This window comes from Hemibagrus wyckioides, linkage group LG04 (genome assembly GCF_019097595.1).
Source record: "Hemibagrus wyckioides isolate EC202008001 linkage group LG04, SWU_Hwy_1.0, whole genome shotgun sequence".
Lineage (NCBI taxonomy): Eukaryota > Metazoa > Chordata > Actinopteri > Siluriformes > Bagridae > Hemibagrus > Hemibagrus wyckioides.
Genome location: NC_080713.1, coordinates 19,948,274 through 19,968,979, shown reverse-complemented (window position 1 = coordinate 19,968,979; position 20,706 = coordinate 19,948,274). Strand labels below are relative to the sequence as shown.

At 37.9% G+C, this 20,706-nt stretch overlaps 1 protein-coding gene across 1 annotated transcript; it reads left to right on the top strand.

The window, feature by feature from the left end:
* The first annotated feature begins 7,213 nt into the window (after positions 1–7,213).
* On the top strand, positions 7,214–9,801 carry LOC131352251 (carbohydrate sulfotransferase 1-like). Its single transcript, XM_058388220.1, has 2 exons — positions 7,214–7,394; positions 7,963–9,801. The coding sequence occupies exons 1-2, from the start codon at positions 7,229–7,231 to the stop codon at positions 9,057–9,059; spliced, it is 1,263 nt and encodes a 420-aa protein (XP_058244203.1). The 5' UTR covers positions 7,214–7,228; the 3' UTR covers positions 9,060–9,801.
* Positions 9,802–20,706: the final 10,905 nt, after the last annotated feature.

Sequence of the window (20,706 nt, the reverse complement as noted above, 5' to 3'; positions counted from 1 at the left end):
AAGGAATAGTGATTTTTTTTAATTAGAAAATAAATAATTACAAATTAATTCACATGATGTACAATTCATACTCTATTAATTAAATTATTATTAATCATTTAACAAAAGCAGCACGCAATGACGCATGGCATATGTATATTTAAGAAGAAATTAGAATAACTGAGGCACCTAGCCAGGTAAGTAACAAGTACCACATTTCAGTCGTACAGAAATTTGTCGACGGTCCCTAAAATACCGCTTCCGAGTGTCTGTATAACTAACTTCACCGCGGTAGAACACTGCACGTTGCCACAAATGACAGAAGAAGAGATATGGCCTGTTTTAGACAAAGAAAATGCAGCTGTTTTTCCGTTTCTATGCTATAGAACTTTCTTTAAGTCAATAATATACTTTGGAGTATATATATATTCAGTCCCTAAATAGCATTGTCTCCACTTTTGTTTAAAGAAACTACAGTACAGTAAGGGATTATTTACTGTATTAGTATATAGAAAAAATATACTCTAAGGTGTAGGCTCATAAATGAGGGGGAAGCATGCTTTCTGGTGTTTAATATCTAATGGGAGGATTTACTGTATTTTTTTAATAGATAATTAAATCCACTCAGGATAATTAATTTGAGCAATAAAATAAATTGCTGCAGTGGTTTAAAAGAATCTGTGAGTTTCTCATTGCTAAGTTCACTCTTGAAAATCTTAGTTTTATTCTAGAGTCTGAATCAATAACCTATACAAAAATCCAACATGCAATACGCAAATGTATGTTCTTGCTGTTTTCTGGGGGTCACTGTAACATGTAAATAGTGTTATCTGACTGATTAAGTTCACTTTTTTGTTAACTAGTCTTAGTCTAGTTAACTAGTACAAAACATTTTTTCAGCATTCATGTATGCATTCTGGGCCATGCAATGTTTGACATTCTTACTGCGCTGACATCTGTCATGCTACTACCCATCACCACCATCAGAACCAAGTGAAGGGTTCATTCTCCCCAAGTCCAGTGAGTGCCATCTCAATGCCCTACTGGCAAAACCTATGTGCCAAAGCAAATCAAGGGTCAACTCTCCTCTTACTCTCCTCTCTCCTCTACTCTTACTGGTCACCTCAGGCTTCCACAGACCCAAACTATCCCATGTGTAGAATACTGTGGAAAATATTTTTGTCTGAAACTATAATGCTCTATTTAATACTACTCAATTAATACTTTGCTATTATCTGACTCCAACTCCACATTGACCCGACAGCTCAGTCAAGCAAGGCTCTAACTAAAAAAGAGCCAAACTGCCCAGACTGGATGAATGCAGATACAAGGTTTTATTTGCAATCAGCGCTGGTTACAAGAATTGAGCTGCTCACGAATGAACATCCCAACAATCTCCGAAATAATCATCACAAAACATAGTCTTTTTATTCTTTTCCCTTATCTTTTCATAATATTCAAACCAAACCCTCTTTGGTGAGAAAGTCCCACCTATTTTCTTCCTGAAATATCAGATTCTTTTTGGACACCATCATCTCTTACTTTTTCACTCTTACACATTCCATTATAATCGGACTTCCGAGGTCAGTTAGTGGGCATCTGTGCACCAACCCCAGCCATACCAAGATTGAAACTCCGTCCAAGTCTCATCTACTTTCACAAAGTCTGCCAGATGGACATTACTCCCACTGCTACTGATTCTACACAGGCCGTACAATCTCGCACCCAAACCTCGTAGTGTTAAACCCTTCATTGTTGAAACTGTAAATAGAGGTGTCCAATAAATTAAGGTGGTGCCTGACAACCCAACCTTGCTCTGATTATTTTATACAAACACAAACAAGAATGCAATCAAATACACTCTAAACACTCTAAACATTCAAAAATTACTCCCACATTCCCCCCTTTTGTGACTCATAAGTCAAAAACACATTTCTACTTGTCCACATGCTGAAAGTATACATTTTGTTTTATGTAAACTATCAATGTAACTACGTGAGTGACTATACTGTACCTTAAGTAAATATTAGTATGGTGATATAATATATCCATCCATGCATTTAACTTTCTTTCAACCAATACTTGTTTAGCTTCCCATTGTCCACAGTTTTGAGCTTGCCAAGCCAATCTCTAATTTGTTTTTTCAACAATGTGCTAAAGTATGCAACTAGCTGTCCTCTGATTATTTTATACAAAACATTCAAAAACACTTTAAACACTCTAAACCATTCAAAAATTTCTCCCACAATACCCATAAGTGTTTATCGTCACAGATGCAGATGTGAGAACCCAAATGTAGTATGCAGGAATGAGTTGTTAAGCAAACTTGTTAAGCATGTCCCACAGGACATTGTTTACAAGGGCCTGAAAAACTGCTGGTGTGGTGGTTAAACCAAATAGCATGCCCAGATATTTATAATGTCATGTTCGGCTACTGAAGGCAGTCTTCCACTCATCACCTTCCCTAATACATACAAGGTGGTACGCATTACTAAGGACTAGGTCAGAAAAGATGGTGGCTTGCTGGAGGAGTTCAAAGGCAGAGGTCAACAGAGGCAGGGGATACCGGTTCCTGATAGTGACAGCATTAAGTCCTCAGTAATCAGTACATGGACGGAAGGACCCATCCTTCTTCCCCACAAAGAAAAACCCAGCTCAGGCCAGAGACAAAAAGGGATGGATGATGCCAGCCTTGAGAAAATTCTGAATGTACTGTGTTATGGTCTCCCTCTCAGGTCTGGTCAGGCAGTAGAGGCATCTACGGGGGGGTAGCTCCCAGCAGGGGATTAATGGCACAGTCATAGGGCCAATGAGGAGGAAGGGAGGAGGCTCTGTCTTGCTGAAGACAATTACCAGGTCGTGATAGACAAATGGTAGGGAGCTAAGATCCAGTGGGGGTTTATCAGCGATTGAATGCAAAATACGGGGTTCAGCGTCTAGTGGTTCAGAGAGGTAGTGTGTGTGACGGTGGGTTTCCCACTCCAGGACTCGGACAATAGTCCAGTCCAGATGAGGATTGTGTTTCTGGAGCCATGGGAGTTCATGGGATCTATGGGATCACCACTGGCCCTTCCTTTGACAAATGATACACCCTGCCTTTTGCTGGGCATGAAGCAGCCATGTGTCCAGCCTCCCCACAGTAGAGGAAGAGTCACTGGGAATGCTGTCTCTCCTTCTCTGTGGGTAAAAGGTCACCAGCCTTGGATGCGACAGTCAATTCAGGTCATCCAGTTTTGGAGGTAGTTCGCGAGCGGCGAGCTAATCCTTGACCTTGGCTGCCAATCCGCTATAAAAATTCACTATAAGCAAGGCCATCCAGAATTCCACAGCATGTTCAGCTATGGAGCGGCTTCCCTGAGAGGCCTCGAAGAGTGACCTTGCGGCGTCCTGTTGAGGAATGGTGGCATCAAAAATCTTCCATGCTCACTAACAAAAGCATCGAAGTGCAGAGGGCTAACTGACGTTCCCACTCAGAGGCTGCCCACCGTCTGCCCTTTCCAGTTAGGAGAGAGATAATGTAAGCCACCTTGGAGCCCTCACGCAGAAAGGAGGAGGGCTGCAACTCAAATATGATGGCACACTGCATTAGGAAGGGACGACACAGTCCCAGCTCTCCGGAGAAGTGCTCAGGGTGAGGTATGTGCAGCTCCTGAGATGGGGCTGGTAACAGGGTGGCTGGAGTTGCTTCCGAAGGAATCGAGACTGTTAGATGCGACATACCACTTCCTGGATCACCTTAGTGAAATTCTGAAGTTGTCGTTCATGGGTGGTAGAGGTCTCAGAAAGCAATTCGAAGAGGGTGTGAAGGCTCTGTGCACCTATCCATACTGGCCAGATGGTACTGTCACAGATGTGGATGTGAAGACCCAAATGCAACATTCAGAAACAAGTTCTTTAATAAGAATAAATTCGTACAGAGGAAATGGTTCTCATACACAAATAATTTGAATACCCGACAACCAGGGTAGGCAGAATCAGCAACAGAATACAGTCCAATAATTCCAAGACAAGCAGGAAAAGAGCAGAAGTCAGTGTCAAGTCAGTGTAAGAGTAAAAACCATGCAGACAGGAACCAAAGTGAAGGCAGGATGACAAATCAGGAGCACAAGGCAGGCTGAAGAGACCATCTGGTGAAGTACAATGTGTTGGTTACGTGGTTAAATAGCAGACCCGGAAGTGACGTCACCGTGGACCGAAAGTGTGGGAAAACGCACATTTTATATCTATATACAAATTTACAAAAAACTCAGTAACTCACCACATTCCAATGCGTCTTTTGATATTATTCCTAAGATAGTCTCCCAATACACTGTCACCCTCTCCAGGATAAAGCACTTACTGAAGATGAAATGGATGAACAAAAAATGAATATAATTTGAATATATCCTGAAATACAGGACGGCACTAGGTACATTTGCTGCCACACAGCCCCAGGGTCTCTGGTTTGGCTGTGAGCTCAAGTTACAGTTTGTGTGAAGTTTAGACTACTTTAGATAAATCTTAGATTAAAGAATGAAGAAATAAATATGAATCCCTTATGATTAATTTACTAACAAACACAAGCTGTTCATAAATAAATGTGTATATTATTATTATTATTATTATTTTATATTAGGTCTAGCATATGAACCAATGACATATCTATGAATCCCATATACACCCATTTGCGCTGAACAGAAAAATACCCTTATTCTTTTATCACTTGGAACTTCATTTACCACTGGATAAAAAAGATGTCTGAAATAAAAATAAAATATATATTCTTCTGTTATAGTGTCACTGTAGCCTATTACATGCACAGTGGTGCATGACTAGTAAGCAGACCTAGGTACCAGTGTGTTTCAGAGAACGTCTTTTCTTGATATAAATATAGCAAGTACTACAAATACAGACAAAGTACTGTTGATGACACCCACTATGTGTATGAAATCAACCTGATCTCAAGCAAAATATTACAGTAACTAGTGAGTGAGTTCGTAAGGCTACAAAACCATTTCTGGTCCTTGCTGGGAAATGTTGGTCTTGTGGGACAACATTCTTATCACAACGATTTTAGTTAAGCTATTAGCTGAAGCTGTCAACTTTGAATGTTGTATGCTAAGCAAAAGTGAAGAATACCATATTTAAGTTCTTCTTCGTGTTCTGTAAATATGATGACTAGAAGGTGCTCTATGTATATATATATATATGTATATGCTTTTTGATTGTTGTTTGTTTAAGGATATCTACCTTGGTGCTGTCTGGGTGTGGTCTTGATGGTAAAAGAGGGGCCGAAAGTCAAAAGTTTGAGAGTTCTATAACTTTTAAAAAGCACAGCACATCTGACTGGATTACAGTGGATAAAACACAGTCTAAACTAGTCAAACTGATACACTGACTTCTCTAGCTGGTAAGTTTTTTTCTTGATTACTTGGTTAAATTGAGCGATACCAGTTTGAGATTTTCTAATTGCCTTACTGTTGTTATTTTCTTAAATACAGCATATGATGTGAATATGGTGTAACTGTTTCCTTTCTACCAGCATTTAGCAGCATGCACAAATAGTCTACCAGCTTGACCAGCTCATTCTGTGTTTTAGAAGATGGTAGCTGGTCAGTCTAAACTAGATTATTAATTTGAGTGAATGTTGATATTAAAACAAGATTTTGATATCCATGGTGTCTGATATCTTGATGCTATATATTCTCCATAATTATAAATAAGATTAATTAATATATATATTAATAATAATGAATTTTTAGGTAACTGTGGAGATAACTGTGGTATGGTTGTTGGTGTCAGATGGGCTGGTTTGAGCATTTCATTAACTGCTGCTTTCCTGGGTTTTTCCAATTGAGTTTACACTAATTGGTCCAAAAAAAAACATCCTGTATGCAGAGGCTTTGCAGGCTGAAACACCTTGATGAGATAGCTCAGTGAAGAATGACGGGACTGAGAAGTCTGACAGGAAAATCTACAGTAAGCAAATATTTCATCAGCAACTGCCACAAATCCAGTTCGGCATGGATGAATTTGCAGGTTTATTGAATGTAGCAGACAAATCCAAAGGAACTTTCAAAAGCTTAGTCAAATAGACAAACACGTCAGATGATTGGCAAACAGCATAAACAAGGGCAAATACAAAAATTAGCAGAAAAACCCCCCAAAAAATTTTAATAAAAAGAAAACCATATTCATAACGTTTACATTCAACGTTTTCCTCATTGAGTCCTATGTGTGTTCCCTTTAAAAAAGGCAAAGCTCACACTGACTCAAATGCTTGTTCAAAGAGATGGAGTGGATTAAGGTGGGATATTGTATTTTATGATCAAAAAGCAAACTATCATAGTGAATTCTTTAAATAATTCAAATATAATGAAAACAAAATACAATAGTCACTTCTGCCAAGACAGGTGAGTAAAAAATACAACTGCAATCTTAAATGCATCAATTGGATAATGGATCAAACGTAAAGACAAAGATTATTTTTATTTTCATTATATAAAGATAACTTTGATACCAAATTTGTCTGGTCCATTAAGTCTTTGTTGGTAAATTCAGTCACTGTATTCATATTAAATTGCAACGGCGGTCTACATATATTCTTGTGTTTTCAAATTTCTCTACTAGCAATTTTTATTTTCCCCCATTTAATCCATGGGTTATACAGTAACAGATGTCCTCCCAAGTTAGGACCCGCACCTGTAAGCACACCATGGTAACTTCAGAAATAAATAATTTTATTCTTCAGTATTTATTCTTCAGCTACTGGGAAATAGAGATGAACATGGAAGTGCTGCGTAGTATTTGGGGCAATGGGGTTCATGTTGACAAAGATGTTTGATTATTCCATTTTCTATTCTTTTATGTAAAATGTATTAGATTTGTGTGGCACAAGCAGCATAGCTATAAGGCATGGCTTTTATGCCAAACAGTTATATTTAAACAGTTCTATGTTTCTAGCATTACTTCTGCTTTTTGATAGCTTCATGTGATCTAGCTCCTCCTTCTCACCACCTTTCAGATATTTAATCGGTAACTGGTCAGCATTTAATCACATTTGTCTGGTGTTAAAAAATAAATAAATGACAGAAGCCAGGGCAGATTTACAAAAGACGAAATTATTATAGTGCAGATTAATATTTTAAAAATGGTTTAGGAGTGAGCAGAAACAGGAGACTGTAAAGGTTACACAAATTAGGCATTGCAGTAAAGTGTCCTCTGTGTGTCCTCACTGGCAGAGTAGAAAATTGAAAGACAGCAGAAGACCATGAAGAGCTCATGGAAAATAATGCTCCTGCTGGTATGCATTTGCCTGGCAGTGCAGTACACAGCCATCCGCTCCATCCACGATTGTGTCCCTGGACCATATCACTTCTCCAGTCTATGGCAGCAATGCTCCAGGAAAAGTAAGTCATGGCACTTTCAGAGCTATAGTTGTGTTATAGTTATTTTATAGTTATGTTCTATGTTTGACATGCAGGTTATGGTATAAATAGACCCTTGCATCAGAGACCACTGATGTATGGGAATTTGCATGCCAGTTGCATTATGTACAGACCAGTGTTCATGAAAATGCAGCTGTTTGTTTATTCAGTGATAAGAAGTATAGTCAGTGACTTTATTCATTCATCCTCAATGAGCACTACAACTGCTCTGAGCTTAGGATCGAGCCCATGGACCCTCGATGTGTGAGGAAGCAAACATACTGGCTGTTTTGCACAAAGATGAAATATCTGTAATTGATTTTACAATTAGCTCATAAATTATATACAGTAGTCTACTCTCAGAGTACTTCTATACATCTTGGAGCCTTACTATTCAACTACTCACCAGTTGACAGTTTGTGTTTTTTAAGAAGTTATTTGTTTATAACTTTATGTACTCAAGCTTTAGATGTGAGGTGTTTGATGAGAATAACTAGAGGAACTTGGTATTTTGTTGCTAAGCTCTGTTTTGCCCATAATCTCATAAAATCTAAATGTCTGCTCATCTTATTCTCAGATCACAGCAACAACTCTGTATCCAGTAACATTACCATTGTCCCTGCTCGAAAGCACATCCTTCTTTTTACCCAAACCCGCAGTGGCTCCTCCTTTGCTGGTCAGCTGTTTAACCAACACCCAGATATCTTTTATATGTTTGAGCCGCTTTACCATGTCCAGCAAACCCTCTACAACTACAGTAATCATCTTGGTAAGCCCTTTAATAGAGTTGTGCAAGTGGTCAACAGGGACCTCCTTTTCAACCTGTATACCTGTGATCTTCATTTCCTGGAGGGCTACATCCACCCAGAGCCTAAAAATCACCTGACAGTTTCTCTTTTCCGTCAGAGCTCCAGTCAGGCTCTCTGCACACCACCCGTCTGCCAAAATAGTAAAAAGGAGATTATGAAAGCACAGCCAGATGAGGGCTGGTGTCAAATAAATTGTCGAAACCTAAACCTCACCTTAGCTTCCATGGCTTGCCAGTCAAGAAGCCATGTGTCCATCAAGACAGTGCGGATCCCTCTGATCAGTCACCTTCGGCTTCTAACTGAAGACCCAAGATTGGACCTGAGGATTGTTCACCTGGTTAGAGACCCCAGAGCAATCTTGGCATCACGCATAACTACATTCCCTGCTGAGTTCTCTGCCTGGAAGATCTGGAATGCAACAGGCAAGCAGCCACCTTCTATGGACTTAACAGTTATCACGAAAACATGCCAAGACATGGAGGACTCTGTGAATACTGGTCTGAAGAAGCCAGCCTGGCTGCATGGACGGTATTTACTAGTGCGCTATGAGGATCTAGCACTTAATCCTGAAGCCAAAGCCAAGGAGATCTACAGATTCCTAGATGTGTACATAGGTGGTAAAGTTCTTAAATGGATCTCTCAAAACACCAACGACACTTCCACCACTAAGGCAAAGTACTCCACCAAGAGAGACTCCAAAACTGCATCAGAGAACTGGAGACTCAGTCTGAACTTTGACATTGTTGAGACAATGCAGAAACTGTGTAAGAATACTTTGGACTTATTGGGCTACAAAATAGTACAGTCTCAGGTGGAGCTGAAGAACATAAGCAATAGTTTAGTGGAACCAAAAACTTTTAATTAGTTAGTGAAGAAAAATGTGAAGGCAAAGGTCATTTTTTCCAACTGTCATGTTAAAAGTGCATAGTGATTAAGCCTCAATAACCAGTCTTTAAATGTGATTTAAACCCATTGGTGAAGGATTTACTGTTACATATATGGACTCCTTAATGAATGTACAAATTACCCTTTAATTTCCCATCTTTTCCTGTAATAATCAATGCATTAAATTAGACATATAATGTCTAATATATAATAAGTAAAAGAACAAATCTCTATATTTGCTGCATATTTAACTTCACAGCTACTATGGCTGTTCTGCTAAACACAGTGATAATAATGTAAACTGGCATGCAGTGAGTCTTGTTTTATATAGGTTTCTGTAAACTATTTGTGAAGGTTAAGTCTGGGCTCCTCGTAACTTTGACACATTACTGTTGTAAGAGGGAACACAAAACATGGTAAATAAACACTCAGAACAAAATTATGGTTAGCAAAACTGCAAATATATGGTATCAAATGGTTGCAATACGTGAACCAAAATAAGGTGACTAAATGAGCAGGCACAAACGGGGTGATGTTCTGATCAGGATTGTGTGCAAGACTGCTCTCTGGTGGTCTAGTGATGTCCAGGGTAGCCATGACAGGTGAATTGTCCATCTAAATGTGGGCCAGTCTCTGTTTAGACAGGGATGATCCACATGTCTTCACATCACTTCTGTGACAGAACAGTTGATCTGTTCTTAACTGATGATCAAATAGTGCTAGTCCAATTCAATTCAAGTATTTTTTTTTTAAATTCTTTTTGTATTCTTCTTGAATTCTAAGAAGGCTCTGTAGGTTCACATTCTTAGGCAGAAAGCCTGGATTTAACCTCTCTGGAATCACCTGGCCATCAATGTATGTAAGAGCATTTATCACTAAGGCAGTTCTCACAATTAGTAAAACCAAAGCTAGAAGCCACAGAGTTAAGTGGACTTGCCTTGAGTGTGAATGCTGGCTGTTATAACTTGCTCCTGGATGTAAATAAATGGGTGAATGTGTGTGTGTGAATAATGCCTGCAATGAACTGGTGTCCTATCCTGGATGAATTCTGTACCTGAATTTTCTACCTACCTACATGCCTACATACAAACCTACCCAACTACCTCCCTATCTGTCTGTGGCCTATTTAGACCAACTGCCGTTGTCAAAGCACAAAATAAATGTTATCCAATTTTTCTCACTGATTTCTTAACTTATTTCTATATCAGAAGTTAATTAGTCACAACTGTGTAGTATGTTTTAATATGTAGTATGTCTTTTCTATGTTTGCAGTTGCTTTTCAATCTATGCAGTATGTTTCCTCTGAAACTAAATTAGAGTCCATAATTAGAACAACGGGGGTTCAGTCCCCCAACATAGATGCCCATTTGGCTAAAACTGTGCTCATTAATAAAAAGTGACTGTAAAAATATCTGGACTCTGTAATAAGTAATTATCCATATTACAATCAAAAATATTCTCGAACTGTTTCTATATTTTATGAAATGGAGGTTTTTTATAGACCTTCATGGAAATGTGGCATCTAGACAGAGAGACAGAGAGTCTGGTATTTCAGTACCAACACAGGCAAATCACCAGATAAAGAAAATGAAGGAAGTGAAGCAATAGGGAATAATTTTATGATTATACCTAGATATTAATTCCAGTTACATCTGTCAGATCTTTGTTTAGAGAAAACTAAGCTGCAATTTATTTGCTGCTCCATTACAAGAAAATATAAATTTTATTTTGTGTGGCTGATGTGATTTATAGATAAAGAAATTTGATAGAAACGACATTAAATGGCCTGGACTCTATAGCAGTACAGTTAGGGCTCACTTTGTCTATTTTGGCTGCTTTTGTATTCGTCAATTTTTTTTCATTTCACTTCATTGTCTGCACTGCTTATCTGATCTATCCTCGGGTCACGGGGAGCTGTGCCTATCTCAGGCGTCATCGGGCATCAAGGCAGGATACACCCTGGATGGAGTGACAACCCATCGCAGGGCACACACACACACACACACACTGACTCATGCATTCACACACTACGGGCAATTTAGAGACTCCAATCAGCCTTCGGACTGTGGGAGGAAACCCGGAGCACCCGGAGGAAACCCACCAAGCACAGGGAGAACGTGCAAACTCCACACACACACAGTGAGTGGGAGCGAGACTTGAACCCAGGACACTGGAGGTGTGAGGCGAATATGTTGTAGTGTACGTAACAGGCATGAAGACTGATTATAAACCAAGATAAGGATTTGCGAGTCTTAATGATTATACTGCTATTGACCCATTTCATTTAGTACATACTTCAGGAAATATCAAGATAAATATTATAAAAATACATTTAAGAATAAAGCATAATATTCATAGATAATAAACAGATGAGGTGAGAGGTGATTAGCAAGTGGTGTCAGTAGTTTTTAAGTCACGGAAATGAAGAATCTGATGTTTATTTTTCCATCAGATATATTTATCTAACATATGTAATAGTTACACAATTTGACATTCTCAAGCAATTATCTTATTCTTCACCGGAAAAAACTTTTTCAGCCATAGTTCCAGGTAAGAAGACTCCAGGAAAAATCACTCATCAGTAAGAATGATGAGTCAGCATACAGAGAGGAGGTGCAACATCTAACAGCCTGGTGCAGAGCCAATAACCTGTCCTTGAATGTCAACAAGACTAAAGAGATGGTGGTTGACTTCAGGAGAGCACAGAGTGACCATTCTCCGCTGTTCATCGATGGATCCTCGGTGGAGATTGTCAAGAGTACCAAATTCCTTGGTGTTCATCTGGCGGAGAACTTCACCTGGTCACTCAACACCAGCTCCATCACCAAGAAAGCCCAGCAGTGCCTCTACTTCCTGAGGAGGCTGAGGAAAGCCCATCTCCCTCCCACCATCCTGACTGTGTTCTACAGAGGGACCATTGAGAGCATCCTGAGCAGCTGCATCACTGCCTGGTTTGGGAACTGCACCGTCTTGGATCGCAAGACCCTTCAGCGGATAGTGAGGACAGCTGAGAAAATCATCTGTGTCTCTCTTCCCTCTATCACGGATTAGATATATTTTACACATATTTACACCGCACGCATACACACACTCAGGACTGAACTGTATAAAACTCTCTGTCTCTCTCGCACACACACACACACACTCTCTCTCTCACCTGTGTGGACGCGCACACACACACACATACAATTTATATTGTTCATTACTTATAGCACTACCTCAACCTGTCATCTGCTGCTATAGTTATATTTATGTTTATTTCTATTTGCACTACCTCAACCGCTGCTGTTGTATTTTTGCACAATATTTTTTACATCATTTCATTTTATCTTATTTTATTTCACTTACATGCCATTACATGTTCTTTTCTCCTTTTTTTCGGCGCCAAGTGTCCTGTGTTTTTGTGTTGTCTTTTTTGTATTTATTATTTTTGCACTGTCTTGTTATTGCTCTGTTTGCACCTAGCTGCACACTGTGCACTTTATGTGGCTAAGACAAACTTCTGTCCTAGCTCTGTGTTGTTTTTTGTGTTTGATCTCTATGTTGTATGTTTATGTAGCACCAGGTCCTGGAGAAACATTGTTTCATTTCACTATGTACTGCGTCAGCTATATGTGGTTGGAATGACAATAAAGCTTATTGAATCTTGAATCTTAAGCCTATTTAGGGAAGGAAAATCATTTTGAGTATTGTCTAGAAGTTTGAATGTGTTTTGTTCTTAATAAACCTTCTGCATCCTCTCTGCCTCCCGTGATGTGGCAGCTCGAGATTAAAATAAATAAATCCATATTCCAAAACAATTCACTTATATGCTTCAATATGTTTTTTAGCATATAACTCACATTTTAGTGTTAGCAGGTTTTATATTATTCCATCACTTCTCCAGTGCTTGTCACACATGAACTATAAAGATATAAGGAACTAAAATATTGATTCTGGCATGTTTCATAAACTGATATACAGAAACATTACATTTGTGGTTCTTATAGTTCACTTGACCATTCGTTTTTGCTTGGATCCAGCTTTGGCTTAGCAGCCTCTTGCATCAGTGCATCAGTTTTTGTAGTGCTATATTTACTGGGGATATTAATATAGTAATAGATAAATGTAGTAACAAATATATTAGAAATATTTTAAAAACAAACTATTTGCCTTGCTCAATAATGTTCTGGTCTGCTAGATATGAAAATGTCAACTGGAAAAAAGTATGGTCAGTAACAAATGTTTTTTTATTAATAATAAAATTAGAGAAGGATCCTATAAAATTTTACACAGAATCTACCCTGTCAAGGAGCTGTTAGAACATTTCAATTTGAATCTTGATAACTTATGTGAATTTTGTAGCAATGCCAAAGAATCACTCATCTTTTTTTTTTGACTGTATATACTCATAAATGCTTTGGTTGGATGTTTCTAATTTCATTTCTAGCTTGTTTGGAACATGTATAAAAATTGATTTGTATGATGTTGGGTTTTTTCTGCACAGGACGATGTTAATTCCAAAAGTACAATATGTTTTATTATACAACTTTTTCTTTTACTTGGGAAGTATCACATTCACGTGAAAAAAAATGGACATTTTATAAAAGAGATTAAACAATATGGTACCAGACCTATGAAGTGTTTTGTCACTTTAAATTGTTGTAATTTTAATCCCTGGCTTGAAAGTTTCTTTTATCTTTTTTTTCTTCTTTATTTCTCACTTTATACTCTTTAAATGCGTTTTTGGTTAATTTGTATTTGTTGCGAGTGGTTTATGCTTGTACAAATCTGTATATAATTTTGGCATAATAATAAAATATATATATTAAATAAATAAATAAATAAATAAATAAATAAATAAATATTCTAACAAGGAGACAAAACTGAAGCTGAAATATATAATTGAGGCCATCTAGTGGCTGGCTGTGGTACAATTGTAGTCCATGTTAGTTGGAAAGGTAGTTGTATTGCAAGGTCATGTCTTATTCTGCTGTAAACTGTTCTAACAGATCCTCAGTGTCACAACACACTCAAGAGGCAGAGAGCAAATCGAATGCCACTTTTATTCAACACAGGCAGGCAGAAGGCAAAATGTAACTAAGGCAGGCAGGCAAGAACGTAAATCAGGCAGACTGGAATACGAAACGTACTGGTAAGGCCCACAGGCAAGAGATAGACATACGGCACCTAACGTTAACAGTCTTAATACTCGCCGCCGCCCTCGCCGAGTGAGCGCTTTAAATAGGCACCGTGGAATTGAGTGCAGGTGGCGCAATTAAAAGTCCAGCGATTGGGAGCACGGGGGCGCGGCTGAGGTCAGCATGCCCGTGACACTCAGTTACTAGGCCTCTCTGTTTAAATAAAGTCCATGATCAAGAAAGAGCAGAGCATAACAGAGTGCACTTCTCCGTTCTGATGGGAAACTTACTGGTGATTGTTAGAGCTATGTAGATGAAAATCATGGGATTTGTTTTCCTAAAAAATAAATTGCATTGAGTGCAAATGCTGTTTACCAGGATATTTTTAGTTTGTGTATTATATTACATGCATTAGTACATTATACATGCATTAGTTTTATTAAAATGATCATTTCAGCTAGTAAATGTGTTAGCAGTGGTGGCTCAAATGGTTAAAGTTCAGTGTTGCTGAATGGAAGTTTAGGGTTCAAGTGCCAGCACTGCAAAGCTGCAACTGTTGGGTCCTTGAGCAAAGCCCTTAACACTCCCTGCTCCAGTGGTGCTGTTTACTAGAATATTTCAGTTTGTATATTATATTAGCTACTTACCCTACAGCACTTACCCTGTGTTCTGACCCCAACTTCCTAATCTGGAATATTCAAAGAACAGAATTTCTCTGTGCTGTAATGTATACATATGTGACAAAAACAAAGGCTTCTTCTAGAGGGAAGTGCTAGCTTAGTAGTTAAGACTGAAAGGTCTTGAGTTCAAATCCCACCACTGCCACTGCAGGACCCTTGAGCAACGTTCTTAAGTCTTATATAGTTGTACAAATGAGATAAATGTAAGTTGCTCTGGATAATGGTGTCTGACAAATGCTGTGAATGTAAATGATAGCTAAGTCATGACTAGCTCTAAAATCATTTCTTGTAAACAGTTGAAATTATTCAACTACAATTAAGCATGCTGCATATTAATTAATAATGCTGTGCTCACCTTTTTGAGATATCTGATTGGCCATCTTAAGCGCCACTTCAGGTGATGTATCACAACATGTGCACTCAGCTACAGTGTCAATCTCCAATGTGGCTGGGTGAAAGGCTGTCTCTTCAGCTATATCTACTGCATAGTCTCTGGCTACAATTTTTAAAAGATTGCAACTTCCATTCCCACCAGTAAAAGGTTTCAAAGCCAATTCACAATGGGAGTAAATGTTGTCCCTTCATACATAAAGTCATTGGGTCCAATTCACCTTTGAAAAACAATTGTCTCACAGTTACATTTCATTTTCTGATGTCAGTCTGAAACTTTTGAACAAAGAACAATACACAATACAAAGTCATGTCTGTGTTTGCATGCAAATTCCTGTGATGAATTATACACCCATATCAAATATGCCTAATAAAGTACAATCTATTTGTGTTTACTACAAGCACATCATATCCTTCATACTACATGCATTCTCTTCTTACAGTAAATGGTTCACTGGTGTTTCTAGGATTTGAAAACATCAGGGGCTGAGCCCAAAACTTCAGGGGCTAATTAGGGAGAGAGGGTAAGTAAGAATAAGATGTTTTGTAAGGACATTTTTAGGTAATATTGTTTAATAATAAACACAAATTTCATTTAATCTTTTTTTCTGACTCCTCCCATCATTTCAGAGTCTTGCTGCTAAAAAGGAGTTCATTAAATTCATTACATTTTCTCTCTTACACAGGTATGCCATGCAATATTATCTCTTTTACAGCTTGTGTGTGAAGCAGTGCCGTGTGGATCCTTTTTTATTATTATTTTACAATAATCTATATTATACTTGCACCTCTTGTTTCATTCCTTATTTATGCTGCCACTACTGTATGTATTATTCTTTGTTTCATTTTTTACAGCCTCTCTTTCTCTTCTCTTATTGTTCTCTCATCTCTCATTCTCTCATCTGTCTTGCTGCTTGTATCTTGTCTACATGCTCTTGGTGATTTTTCTATCCTATTTTTTTGAGGGTGGAATCATCAGAGAGTATCTCCGAGACTTCACTTGAGCAAAACGGTCAATTACCATACTAGTATTTATAGTGCTGAGAATTCCTTTATCAATAGACAGAACAGCTGAATGATGGAGTCCGTTCTGGTCCATTGTTCGCCTAAGCCATGTATGTATTTGAACTTAAATTAGTTGAATAATAGAAAGTCATGTTCAGACTGTAATGTCTTAGCAGATTAACAGTTTATATTTTATTTAGACCCATCTTTAGGCTTATTTAATTTAAGTACGTCTTGGGTATGGAATAATATTCAAAAGGGTCCTATATGTCAGTGGGCCTCCTTTTTGACACAACATGTATTTGTTAGCCTGCTTTTATCAACTGTGTTAACATTAAAAATTAAAAGTTAGGCTATTATCTGAATAATAAGATTGTCGTGTTTTCTGACCGTTTTTTTATTGCTGTCGTACTCAAGGGCTGTAAGGTATTTTAGTCACGTGGTGTGAAAGCGGCACTGCACAGAACGACAGCTGTATGACATTAAAGTATCGTGAGAGCGGTTCTAGAGCATACTCCAGGTCACACTCTCGCAGTATTTTGGCCTGTGTGTGTGAGATCAGGAACATGGTTATTGGGAGTGTGAAAACGTGTGTGTGTGTGTGAGAGAGATCAGGAACATGGTTATTGGGAGTGTGAAAACGTGTGTGTGTGTGTGTGTGTGTGTGTGAGAGATCAGGAACATGGTTATTGGGAGTGTGAAAATGTGTGTGTGTGTGAGATCAGGAACATGGTTATTGGGAGTGTGAAAACATGTGTGTGTGTGTTCTTGGTAGTGTATTGCACATGTTTACAGGCTGAGGTGCAAGTTATAAATTTTTAACCACAGTGTCAAATATTTTGGAAGCCCTCACCTCTTTAAATGGCCCCACTTCATTTGGAAAAAAAAAGAGCTGGAGAAAGAGGTTCAACCCAAAAGATGTAAAGAGTGTGTAAAGTGAACAGGAAGTGATCTGGGATGTGACGTGTGTTAAGAGCGATAATTAGTATTGAAGAACAACACCACCGATAAAAATTATACTTCAGACACTATCAAATTATTCAGCAAGTATAGAACATTACAAATAAAAAATAAAGCACATAAATGAGAACAGTATATGAATATTATTCTATGAAGATGATGTAGCCAACGAAATCTAAACTCTAAAATCTAAAGCTAAATATCAGTGAAAAAAAAAATTTACTTAGCCCAGTTGTCACCTTTTGTGTTTTACATGCACACACACACACACATACATACGCACGCGCGCACACACACACACACATACGCACGCACACAGGACAATGCACTCCTTAAATATATATTTAAGTCTTAAAAAATACAAAAGGTAGACAGACGTGTAACAGTTCTGATGTTTACTGAGAACAGTTTATATGAAGTGACATATGGTGGATAATTTTTCCACTCAGTTTTCCTGCAAGTATAAAAGAAAAACGTTCCACTTTTTTTATTTTAACTTTAATTTCAACCATGGGCGTCGCTAGGCCATTTTTAGGGGGGCTTTAGCCGTCGCAGACTTGGATTTCTGTTTTACATGAGTCTTAAATTCGATTAATGCTGTGGTTAAATCGAGTTTGAAAGCTGGATAAAAATAGGAGGGTTGCATGATGACTTGTGCTAAAATAAAATATGTGGATCGGCAACTGCAAACAGGGAGCAGCAAAGGACAACAACGACTCTTAGGCTAGTCCACACCTACACGGGTATTTTTAAAAATGGAGTTTTTCCTCCTTCGTTTAAAAAAAAAAAAATCTCGTCCACAAAAAAAAAAACGCAAAAACGCGGTCTGAAGCGCATGCAAAACCAACAAGAGCATATCAAGAGCATGCAAAACCAACAGGTAGCAATATAATCTCAACCGTAAAGCCATGTTGGCCAATAAGTAGCCCGAGACGCCGACTTCACAAGCAGTGTTGCCAGATTGGGCGCGTTTACGCCCAATTGGGCTTCTTTTTGGTTACGTCTCACCGGGAAAAAATTCATTGGGCGGACTGTTTTTTTATGCAGCAGGCAGGTTTTTATTTTTAGCTTTAATCATGATATTTTATTAATTTTCTATTCAAACGAACTTTACAATAAAGTGTAATATGTAATGTTGACGTTTTAATTATATGGTTCAGTTTAGCCAATAATGTTCAGGAGAGTCGTTGTTGTAATCGTTGTACTCGTTAAGCCAATATCACAAAGTTATTAACTGTTATAACCGTTTATTATTGTGTTTGTTATACCAGTATTTATTTTGGGAATTTTTTTTATGGGCGGGATTTAAGCTGTAGTTGGGCAGGAAATCTTCAGTCCAATCTGGCAACCCTGTTCACAAGCCAAAAATCTCCGGTTTCGCTGTCTACACGATAACACTGCGACCGGAGTTGTTGAAAAACTTCACCAGGAGGAGTTTTCAAAAATGTTCGGTTTCAGTGACCGGATGCTGCGTTTGCGTGTGGACGAACGGACAAACCGCATAAAAAAGCTGCGGTTTTAAAAAACCCGCGTTCGTGTGGACAGGGCCTTATTCTGAGCTCTCATTTAATTGTATCATCTTTATTGTGTTTATAATTATATATTTGTTGATAGGTTATGATGACATCTATCTTTGCATTTTATTGTCCCTCTGTCATATTCCAGCTTTAAAATACAGCATTTCCTGAAAGAGATCAAATTCCTCCAAAGCCACTGTAACTAGGAGCTTTCAGATGAATTGCATATGAGACAGTGGAAGTGAATAGCTCTGGTCCCACAGCTGTCCTCATCCATGCCTGAACTTTGGAACTCCACAAATGGAATATTTACCAACTTAATAATATTCTAGCAGTAACTGAGCTATCTATAATATCTCACCTTGTAACTTAACTCTATAGTTGGCACAAATCCCAACAGACACACTACAAAGTTAAATTATCTAGTGTAAAGAGTTATAACAATAAAAAAAAGGACCTTATCTGGAATGGGATGTTCAACAAACATGAATGTGATGGCCATATAGTGTATCTTTGTAATGTTTGTATTATCCTGAGTATCTCCTACAGTATGTAGCACCATGGGCCAGGAATGCTCATCTGTCTCCACTGTCTCAGCCTTGCTAAGCATTTGTCATCTGATTTGTAGTTTTTCAGCAAGAAAAGGCTTTAGTTTAATTGGGACTCAAAACACAATGGTTTAAAGTGTGCAGATACGTCTTTTAATTGGCTTTCATTCTTCCAATGTTAAATACTGTTACACTGAACCATGTACATATATACTGTAACAAGACTATACATTTAATTTATTTCCCCCCCCTGCTTCTTACTTAAGCAATGTTGCACATGCAAGAATATACTGAAACATTTATACTGAGTACTAACTCCAGTACCATTCAGTATAAACGCATGATTGCAAGTGTGCATGTGTAATCAAACACTATAAGAATAATATCAAACAAAAACTCAGTCAGGTAGGACAGCAAGAAAAACACAGCAAGCAAAAATATGAGCAAAAAAGAAACATGGTGTATTCCATATGTATTCCATCAATTAGTTAATGTGTCTCACCAACTGTTCTTTTTTTTTTTTACTTTGTTAACTTTGTTGTGGGTTTTGGTATCTCCTGAGAGGTTTTTTTTTTCTTGGTTCTTATTGGTTCATTCACTGCCATTGATAAAACAAAGAGCCTTGCTGAGGTAACTTTTTGCCATTGTCTACAATTATAGAACGTAACCATACTCCTGTGCCATCCTCTGCTTTCTATTTGTAGCTCTATGAGTAAAGCATTGGACTTAAAAGTCCAGAGATCTGGGGTCGAGACCTGCTCTGAGCCTGATACCAATTCATGCACACACACATACATTTATCTGCTGAAAAACACTAAACCTGTCCAAACACAAATTGTCATGTAATCTGTGTTTGTTTTTATTTATGCAATACAAAGTTATTAAACTGGAACATGCGAGTTGAATAGCATGACTGAAACAGGATTGATAAATTATTCTTAAATTTTTTGGAACACAACTTATAAGAACAAAGGGAGAAATAATTTAAAAAAAAACACTTTGGGAAAAGCAATAGTACACTATGAAATTGGCGGACTGTTAAGTTCAGTAAATTCAGTAAATTAACATCATTTAGTAACAGTGAAAATTAATTTTTGCTGATTTATGTGGATTAATTCTTAGTCATGTATTTAATAAACATTAATTAATGTAGATATATTTCATTAACATTTAAACATGTGCCTATATTGAGAATAATTGCCCTCACAGGGAGGGATAATGATAACTTAGACCAGAGTGCTGTAGGGCCAAATTAATAAGCATAAAGCTGCATAAATGCTTTTGTAGGACAGGGAAAATCCAGAAACACCTCTGGTTTTGTGAGCAGCAGGCAGTTACTATGTTTTCTTATAGTAGGGCTCACTGACATCCAAAAGCCCCTAAAGTGTCAAATGGATCTATTTCTTA

What these genes read in the sequence shown, in the direction of transcription:
- LOC131352251 (XM_058388220.1), top strand. Translation starts at nt 7,229, where the DNA reads ATGAAGAGCTCATGGAAAATAATGCTCCTGCTGGTATGCATTTGCCTG. An exon ending in ATGGCACTTTCAGAGCTATA is followed by an intron (nt 7,395 to 7,962) that starts GTTGTGTTATAG and finishes TCTTATTCTCAG; the next exon opens with ATCACAGCAACAACTCTGTA.